General features: G+C 32.7%; 1 protein-coding gene across 1 annotated transcript; it reads left to right on the forward strand.

Moving 5' to 3' along the window:
- Nucleotides 1-725: 725 nt before the first annotated feature.
- Nucleotides 726-9,526, forward strand: LOC114336856 (mitochondrial ribosome-associated GTPase 2). The gene is made up of 4 exons (XM_028287245.1): nucleotides 726-997; nucleotides 1,040-1,525; nucleotides 5,927-6,065; nucleotides 9,151-9,526. The coding sequence occupies exons 1-4, from the start codon at nucleotides 887-889 to the stop codon at nucleotides 9,513-9,515; spliced, it is 1,101 nt and encodes a 366-aa protein (XP_028143046.1). The 5' UTR covers nucleotides 726-886; the 3' UTR covers nucleotides 9,516-9,526.
- Nucleotides 9,527-10,724: the final 1,198 nt, after the last annotated feature.

Genomic DNA, 10,724 nt, shown 5'->3' on the forward strand with positions numbered 1-10,724 from the left:
TGTGAAGTAGTATCCCTACCATTCTCCGACCGATATTTCTCCCCCCTGAATATCAAAGGAGCCGACAGGTGCTTTCGCTTCTTGTTGGATGGAGTATTCTTTGGTATCACAGGCTGCATTCAGCAGAAAACTGCGATGACTAATCGATTACTTAGCGATGTGTAATCGCTAACGATTCTTCTGAATGGTATACTTTCATGTACATACGAAAAAGGTTATGACAACTGTCACATTTTTCAAAATGATTTGCAAATACGTGAAAGACACCCCAAGAACAGAAATGAGAATTATTATGAAATGGTAATTTATAAATAACCCCATTGAATTCATACATAGTTTCAAATTCTTGAATTTCTTGCGACATAGGTAAACCTAATAGGTACATACGAATAATCCAACAAAGCAGTTCAGATATTTATCAGTGTGATTTATATGCCTTTCAGCCTTCCTTGCCTTCAATTCATGTTTTTTTAAGATACATAACTTAAAATATACGTGTTAGACACACGTCATACGTCAATCTTATTTTGATTTGCTAAGTAATCATATTTCAAAACCGATGTTTAAAATGGCGACCGATAAGTCATCGAATGATAACTAATCGACAATTTATGTGGCATTCAGCAGAAAATCACTAAGCGATTAGTCATCGATTGAGTCTGCTGAATGCACCCACAGTCATAGCGTAGATTCTGATTCTAATGTCATATAAGTGACATGTGACATTTAGCCTATAAAAAAGAATAAGACTATTATAACCTACAAAATAATAAAAAACAATTGAAATTATTAGGATTACGATTACGAAAATGGTTTACATTTACAACTAAAATCATATATGTATTAAAATTGATGTATTTACAATAATTTAAATAAAGTTGAGAGAATGCTTAATGCAGTTAAAAATAACATCAGGTTAGCGTCAAAGATTTGTCAGTTTTCTCAAGATGTAGCTCAGCCACTAAGAAGCAAAAAACCTAAATCATTGAAAAATGTGGTAAGTATTTCTTACATACAGATATCTCACTGTGTTAACTAGGTACAAAATTTTGTAGATCTCAAACACCTTAGAGCTATTGGTGGCAAAGGAGGAGATGGCTGTATTTCGTATCTATCTCTCTTCTCTAATGAATTTGCTGGTCCAGATGGTGGAGATGGAGGTAACGGTGGACATATAATTTTTAAATCATCTGAAAGTGTGAAGGATCTAAACAACGTACCAACTGTTGCGAAGGCCAAAGATGGAGAAAAGGGTTCTAATAAAGACTGTAGTGGAAAAAATGCAGATCATTTGACGATAAATGTTCCTATAGGCACTATTATAAAAAATGCTGCTGGTAAAGTTGTAGGAGATTTGTCGCGAGCAAATTTGATGTTTGTAGCAGCTAGAGGAGGAGCGGGTGGTAAAGGCAATCACTACTTCGTTTCTGACACACAACAGTCTCCGATGATTTGTGAATATGGTGCTGATGGAGAAGATTTGGAGTATACAGTTGAGGTTAAAAGCATGGCCAATGTTGGTCTGGTAAGATAATTTGTACTGATAAAACTAAAATAAGATCTAACAGTGTTGTAGTAGTCCTTTTGATGTTTATTTTGACTAAAATTTGGCAAAGTACAACCTTATAATGGCTAACACTACCACACACTGAACTATCAATCGTCAAAAACTGTTGAATCCAAAAAATTCAAACATCAAGATGTAAATAATTACTAGTCTAAGAGCTAGTGAAACCTCCAACTAACGGTCCTCCTGTAAGGCTAGAAATTTGTCTAGTGATAATTCATAGCACACCAAGGCTAAAAACCATGACCTGGCAGGCATCAGCGGTGCACGTGTATCTACCAGGTGAATCGAAAAGTGCAAATTTAGGGGGTAAAATAAACTTTCTCCTGTAAGGTTTAAATTTAACTATGTGTTTGAGTAAGTCATTTAGAAGAAATGTGTACAATGACAGGCGATTCTGAAGAGCATAAGAGCTTGCCAGGCGAGGGGAAAGATTAGGGGTTTTTCCTAAAATTATTCTTTTTGCATCGAACAAATTTTTTTAGGTTTTTTGAATTATTCCAAACAGAAAAGGTCTTTAGAGTGATTTTTCTCTTGAGTTAATAGTTTTTGTTATATAAGCGATTGAAAATTTTGAAAATTGTGAAATCAGCCATTTTTAACCCTAAATCGGACATTTATCTAAAAATTTCAAAGTTGCCAAAGTAGGTAGATATTCTTTAAACATTGATTGATGAAATCCCAAAGAGTTTTTTGCAATACAATATCGGAAACCCCTTTGTTTTTTAATTGCTAATCAAGCGGGCGCGACACTGTAGTGTAAGTGAGGACGTTTGAGTTGGCATAAATTCATTATCTCGAGAACGGGCAAATTTCAAGAGAAATCCTCAGACAGGTCGATTTTTATTTTTAAATTAGGACTTTTTGGCATATATATAATACTAGTGACGTCATCCATCTGAGCGTGATGACGTAATCGATGATTTTTTTAAATGAGAGTAGGGGTTGTGTGATAGCTCATTTGAAAGATTATTTAATTCTCTATTCACTAATATAAACATTAACATAATTATTTATACAGGGTGTACAAAAAAATTTTTTTTATTAAATTAACTTTGATTAAATTTGACAAATAGAAGAAAAATTTTTTTTGTACACCCTGTATAAATAATTATATTAGTGTTTATATTACTGAATAGAGAATTAAATAACCTTTCAAATGAGCTATCACACAATCCCTACTCTTATTTAAAAAAATCATCGATTACGTCATCACGCCCAGATGGATGACGTCACTAGTATTATATATATGCCAAAAAGTTCTAATGTTAAAAATAAAAATCGACCTGTCTGAGGATTTCTCTTGAAATTTGCCCATTCTCGAGATAATGAATTTATGCAAACTCAAACGTCCTCACTTATACTACAGTGTCGCGCCTGCTGGATTAGCAATTAAAAAAACAAAGGGGTTTTCGATATTTTATTGCAAAAACTTCGGGATTTCATCAATCAATGTTTAAAGAATATCTATGTACCTTGGCAACATTGAAATTTTTAGATAAATGTTCGATTTAGGGTTAAAAATGGCTGATTTCGCAATTTTTCGCAAAACTATTAACTTAAAAAGAAAAATCACTAAAGACCTTTTCTGTTTGGAATGATTCAAAAAACCTAAAAAAAATTGTACGATGCAAAAAGAATAATTTTAGGAAAAACCCCTAATCTTTCCCCTCGCCTGGCAAGGTCTTATGCTCTTCAGAATCGCCTGTCATTGTACACATTTCTTCTAAATGACTTACTCAAACACATACTTAAATTTAAACCTTACAGGAGAAAGTTTATTTTACCCCCTAAATTTGCACTTTTCGATTCACCTGGTAGATACACCCTGTATAAATAATTATGTTAATGTTTATATTAGTGAATAGAGAATTAAATAACCTTTCAAATGAGCTATCACACAACCCCTACTCTCATTTAAAAAAATCATCGATTACATCATCACGCTCAGATGGATGACGTCACTAGTATTATATATATGCCAAAAAGTCCTAATTTAAAAATAAAAATCGACCTGTCTGGCAACTTTGAAATTTTTAGATAAATGTCCGATTTAGGGTTAAAAATGGCTGATTTCACAATTTTCAAAATTTTCAATCGCTTATATAACAAAAACTATTAACTCAAGAGAAAAATCACTCTAAAGACCTTTTCTGTTTGGAATGATTCAAAAAACCTAAAAAAATTTGTTCGATGCAAAAAGAATAATTTTAGGAAAAACCCCTAATAATTTCCCCTCGCCTGGCAAGCTCTTATGCTCTTCAGAATCGCCTGTCATTGTACACGTTTCTTCTAAATGACTTACTCAAACACATAGTTAAATTTAAACCTTACAGGAGAAAGTTTATTTTACCCCCTAAATTTGCACTTTTCGATTCACCTGGTAGGTACACGTGCACCGCTGATGCCTGCCAGGTCATGGTTTTTAGCCTTGGTGTGCTATGAATTATCACTAGACAAATTTCTAGCCTTACAGGACGACCGTTAGTCAGAGGGTTCACTAGCTCTTAGACTATACCCTTAGCTAAAGTAAAGTTCTAAATAATTTATCCCAATTCAATCAATAATAGACACACTATCTTCTTCTTCATGTACCATGTGCTTTTGGAACGTTGGTTACTATCATAGCTATCTTAATGATCTTCGTCCATGAGGACGAAGTTTCTTCGTCCATGAGGTTTTTCTTCGTCCTGGACTGTGTTTGCCTGCTATTTGCCCTTACATAATATTTTGTAGCAACCTATATTTGGGAGCTCTCATTACATATCCGAAATACTCCAGCTTTCTCTGCTTGATGCTTTTTATAATCTCAGTAGTCTTGCTGAGACATTAGTATTGTGGAGTTTTGAATCTTCTCCACCCAAAAAACTCTTAAAATTCATCTACTTATAGCACCATAATATTTCAAACACTATAATACAACCTCCATTTCTTTTGAACAATGTTTTACACTTTTCTGACATTTCTGAAATAGTTTATTCTGAATATACTAATGTATCACCAACAAAAAATGAGAACTTTTTAATAGAATATTGAGAACCAGATCTTATTGATCTGTGTAAAGATTTGACTCCTTAATCTGGATTTTAAGTGATTAATCATGAATTAAGTTTTATTTTTATTCTCGATTGAGGCCATGAGGGCCAGAGTGGCCTAACTGATTTTAACATTACTTTACATAATTAAAGAAAATGATCAGAAGCTATCAATGTTTGTTTGTTTTAGTAATTGTATGTTGACCAATAATGATTCTTGGTCAAGATAAAACTACTAAAACAATCGGAAATTGTTAGCTTCTGATATTTTCTTTGATTATGTAAAGTAATGTTAAAATCAGTTAGGCCACTCTGGCTCTCATGGCCTCAATTGACATGACGAAATATAGAATAAGCTTCACTACTACGGTCCTTTTCATGAGCATTTCTCAGTGCGTCACAAATAATAGAAAAAAAGGTAAGTCCGTGATAATACACAGTTATAACATTTATTCTAACATGACATTTTAGTTAAATCTGATAGTTGCCACATTTTATTTGCAATTTGGCATAAAAACAAATCAATTGTGTTTATTGCATTTATAAAATGGTATTTTCTTTGATTTGTATAGTCGTATAAATTGTACAGATTATATTCGTAGATATATTATATAATTCGTAAATAATTGTTTTTCGATTATAGCGCCATCTATCAACAACTAGAATACATGTTATAAATGTCTGACGTGCCTTTTTTTCTGTCACATACAATTTAATGCGTTAGAAAGAAATCGAAAAACTGTGAAGGCCGCGTCTCACCATCAAATAATTTGATCAAACAGTTTGAGCAAACTTGACGTACTTGAGGAAGTACGTCAGTACGTCAAAGTGACGTCACAATTGCAGTTTTTTTGAAATTCTAAAAATCTGTGCTCTCACTATCAGTCTAGTTTGATCAAATTTTTTGTATTGAGTTGTCTAACTTGTTTGTACTTTATTTAAAATTAAAATTTTTCATTATTATCCACAATGAACACTTAGGATGTGACGTCACTAACTGTCACTTTCAGTTTGCTCAAACCAGTTTGATCAAATTATTTGATGGTGGGACGCGGTCTTGACGCACTGAAAGATGTCTATGAGAAAAAGAATACAATTCTTTATTCACCCCTGTCTCTGGCAACTTTTCTCCATACTGTAACTAATTTACAAATGCAGCAAAATATGTTGTTGGAGGTATTACATCTACGATATCTAATCATTCTATAAGAAATCATTCAGAAAATTGGAAAAACTATACCAGCGACAGAAAGAACAAAGTACATTTGACAATACTTTAACTACAATCACTCCAAACTATCTAATATAATACTTTAAATTTTAGATTGGTTTCCCAAACGCAGGCAAGAGTACTTTATTGAGAGCAATTTCAAGAGCTAAACCGAAGGTGGCTCCTTATCCGTTTACTACCTTAAAGCCCCATATAGGAATAGTTCAGTATGATGATTATGAACAAGTGGCAGGTAAATAATTAAATTAGGATCTTGACTATTTGACTTCACTTATTTTGAATATATATATATATATATATATATATATATATATATATATATATATATATATATATATATATATATATATATATATATATATATATATATATTCATAAAAGATTTCTTGCCTCTCAACTTCCATAATTCTTGGTCTTGCCAGTCATCTTCATTGAGGCCTCCCTTTTCCATTGCTTCTTTTACATCTGTTTTGCAGCTTCTAGGTGGCCTACCTTGTTTCCTTTTTTTTTACTGGAACCCAAATCTATATTTTTTGACCATCTAGTCTCATTCATTCATTCTAAATGGCCATACTACATCAACCTTTTCTTTGTTATTGTTTATATTATATTAACATTTATGTATATTCATAATTCTTCTAGTGTCATCATTTCTGACATGATCTAGCCTTGAAATTTTTGCGTTTCATCTCTAGTACTCCATTTCTAGGGGTATAATATGTCTGTATCTTTCTTATATTATCTGTCTGTATCTTTCTTACAAACTAGAAATTACCTATATTTCTGACCCACATGTACCGGGTCGGGTGTTCCAATAAGAATGGCTCTCGGCCGTATCTCAGGAACCGTGCATAGTATAGCTTTGAGAAAAAAATATTTATAACAAAAGTTGCCTCGGGAAAAGCCTGGAAATTATTTTCATAATTGTAGGTTCACCGCTAGAGGGCGTAATTGAATATCAAAAATTAAAAAATCAACATTTTACAAAATTTACCTAATGAAAGGGCACTGGAAATCCAATCATCGTATTCTTCATAAAATTCTGCGCATATTTGATTTCACAAGTTTAAGTCTACCATTGCAAATAAGAGGTGGGAGTGAGTGGGAACCTTCTTATGAAAAAATGGCTGTAAGTCCGGTTCTGCTAAATCGAATTTTGCATACTTGGTCTTGTTGAAAACAACTCTTTTTAGTCAATGTAAGAGTCTTATTTTCGAAATAGCCTAATAAGTAATGTGCCAGCTAGTAGACGTTATTTAATTATTTTCTGAAATCTAGTTTTCTTTGGAAAATGTTAAATACAAGTATGCGTTTTTAATCCTGTATTACAAAATTAGACCAAATTAGCAACATAATACCGAAAACCGCATGTCGATACCTTTTTCCTATCTCGAGATATCTTAAGAAACGTGTAAATTTTAAACAAATGTTAATGTCGCCGGTAAACGAAGTTAAGGAAAAGTAGTGTGCTATGGAAAAAACAAAGAAACATTTTCCAGATGTAAACGTATATAATTAATTCAAACAACAATAACACAAACAACACTATAAAATATAACTAAGAAATAAAGGCAACTACTTACTTAGTGACGACCAAATGTTCAAATTGTTGCCCATCATTTTCCATGCAAGCATTTACTCTTTCAAGAGTAGATTGAATAGCAACAGATTTAACTATTTTAGACCTTTATTTATGGGGACGGATTAAAGACCTTGTTTTTGCCGCTAGGCTCACTACTCGAGAAAACATGATCTAGAATCTAGAGAATACGAAACGCCAGTCAAAGCATTGCGAAAGCAGAAATGAGACTGCTGTTCAATCTACTCAAATACTATTGACTGTAATACATACAACTCTTGACACTTCTCATTACATTTGAGGAAGCAAACAATATAGCGCCATCTAGTGGTGTGCGGTGATAACCAGAGCAATCTAACCTTACATTTATAAAATTGCTTTATTATTGTTTTTGTATAAGTGTTTGAACTATTTTTATTTTAATTTAATTTAGCAAAATTAGCTCGTTATTCAAAAATTTATAAAATTAAATTTGAACGTCGTAGTTTACGTCAAATTTTACATTTTCAAAACGTTGTTTCACTTCAAGCCGACAGTGGCGCTAGCGCGCTAGTGGCAACGTGCTTCCAGATTTCTGTGGGAGTTGGATGTATTACAGTCGATAGTATTTGATCTACTCTTGAAAGAGTAAATGCTTGCATCGAAAATGATGGGCAACAATTTGAACATTTAGGCAGTCACTAAGACTAAGTAAGTAGTTGCTTTTATTTCATTGTTATATTTTATAGTGTTGTTTGTCTTATTGTTGTTTTAATTAATTATATACGTTTACATCTGGAAAATGTTTATTTGTTTTTTCCATAACACACTACTTTTCCTTAACCTCGTTTACCGGTGACAGTAACAGTTATGTTTAAAATTTACACATTTCTTAAGATATCTCGAGATAGAAAAAAGATATCGACATGCGGTTTTCGGTATTATGTTGCTAATTTGGTCTAATTTTGTAATACAGGATTAAAAATGCATACTTGTATTTAATATTTTCCAAAGAAAACTAGATTTCGGAAAATAATTAAATTACGCCTTCTAGCTTGCATATTACTTATTAGTCTATTTCTAAAATAAGACACTTACATTGACGAAAAAGAGCTGTTTTTAACAAGACCAAGTTTGCAAAATTTATCGATTTAGCAGAACCGGACTTACAGCAATTTTATCATAAGAACGTTCCCACTCACTTCCACCTCTTATTTTCAAAGGTAGACTTAAACTTGTGAAATCAAATATGCGCAGAATTTTATGAAGAATACGATGATTGGATTTCCAGTGCCCTTTCATTAGGTAAATTTTGTAAAATTTTGATTTTTTAATTTTTGATATTCAATTACGCCCTCTAGCAGTGGACCTACAATAATTATGAAAATAATTTCCAGGCTTTTCCGGAGGTAACTTTTGTTATAAATATGTTTTTCTCAACTGTATTATAAACGGTTCCTGAAATATGGCTGAGAGCCATTCTTATTGGGACACCCAGTACATGATTTGAACAATGGTTTTGTAAACAGACTTTTTTGTTTTACTTTTTAACTTGTTATTTGTATCAATTTGTTTACATACTAAAATCCTAAGTTATTGTAAATGTTTAGTAAATTTTATTGGGACACCCGGTACATGGTTTGAAGAATGGTTTTGTAAACATACTTTTTTGTTTTACTTTTTAACATGTTAATTGTATTAATTTGTTTATATACTAAAATCCTAAGTTATTGTAAATGTTTAATAAATTTAATCTTAGTTGCAGATCTCCCGGGCTTAATCCAGGATTCTCACAAAAATAAAGGTTTAGGAATTGAATTTTTAAGGCACACTGAACGATGCATGGCTCTGCTAATCATCCTAGACAGCTCCGAACCAGAGCCTTGGAAAAAGTTAGAGGTCCTTCAGCACGAACTATCTCAGTTTAATGATGATCTTAAATCCAGGCCTCAGCTGGTCATAGCTAACAAAATGGATTTGCCTGGTGCTGAAGCAAATGTTGAAGAACTAAAGAAAATGACTAGTTTAACTGTGATACCGATTAGTGCTAAATTAGGTTTAAATATAGCGTTACTTTTAAAAGAAGTTAAAATTTTGTATGATAGACAAGAAACAAATAAATAAGGTAAATTGAATTGTAGTTTTCAATATAAACAATTCCAATCAGTACTTCATCAATCAGCCAATCGAGTCCACTGCTGGACATAGGCCTCCCTCAGTTCTTTCCAGTGTTGTAGCCAGTTTCCCTCTACTCTACTCTTTTTATGTAGTCGGTCCTTCTAGTTGGTCGCCGACCTTGGATTCTTTTATAGTGTTCCGGTAGGTGTGTGAGTGTTGACGGAAACAATTATATAAAATAATATTAATTAAAACGCAAACAATTGTCAAACTTATTTATTTTTGGTAAAAAAAAGGTGTTTTGCGTATACATCTCGCAAGAGGGTTTGTTATTGTTTCGACCCAGCAAGCGACCGAGCCTGCTGGTGTGTGGTAACCGACTGAGTGGCTGAAAGAAACCACAGACGCTAATATGTTTGTGTTTCTACCATCTGACCAGAAGTTAAAAGTTGAAACATTTCTGCAGTTTTAGGAAACGTGCATGTCCAAAGTGAGTTATTAACATAAAGTCTGATAAGGTAATTTATGGGGAATTCAGTTTGTCAAACTGAACACACCAAAAACATATGGTTAAGGATACATTTCGTTTCGTAAAACCGTGCCCTTCTTAGCATCTGGTTTGTATATTATATGTGAATTTATATAACCCATATTATTTCGTTTTGAGAAAAGTTATTAAAAATTAAAATAAAATTAGCAAAAATAGTAATTAAAGCTTACCGCTATAATAGTATCTGGGTCTCCATTTTTTGATTCGTCGTGTCCACCATCCATCTTGTGTTCTAACTAAGTGCCCTGCCCAGTTCCACTTAAGCGTCGTAGCTCTTTTTTCGTGAACACGTAAACAATACCTGTTTAAAATTGAATCTAAAGTTACTGTAAATGCGTTGGTTACACTATACTATACCCAAGTGTATTCCATAATCAGTCAAAATATTATTGTTTGGAGACAGGCATCGGAAAGTTTGAGAGTATTTATTGTCCTACAAAAACGAATAATTCTAACAATATTTGGTTTACGCTTTAGAGACAGTTGTCGACAATGTTTTAAAAATAATAAGATTCTTACTCTTGCTTCAATATACAGGGTGTCCCGAAAAGATTGGTCATAAATTATGCCACACATTCTGGGGTCAAAAATAGTTCGATTGAACCTAATTTACCTTAGTACAAATGTGCTCATAAAAAAGTTACAGCCCTTTGAAGTTACAAAAT

This window comes from Diabrotica virgifera, chromosome 9 (genome assembly GCF_917563875.1).
Source record: "Diabrotica virgifera virgifera chromosome 9, PGI_DIABVI_V3a".
NCBI lineage: Eukaryota > Metazoa > Arthropoda > Insecta > Coleoptera > Chrysomelidae > Diabrotica > Diabrotica virgifera.

Coding starts and splice junctions, on each gene's coding strand:
- LOC114336856 (XM_028287245.1), top strand. CDS start 887: ATGCTTAATGCAGTTAAAAATAACATCAGGTTAGCGTCAAAGATTTGT. Junction 998..1,039: donor CTAAATCATTGAAAAATGTG/GTAAGTATTTCT, acceptor TGTGTTAACTAG/GTACAAAATTTTGTAGATCT. Junction 1,526..5,926: donor GCATGGCCAATGTTGGTCTG/GTAAGATAATTT, acceptor TTTAAATTTTAG/ATTGGTTTCCCAAACGCAGG.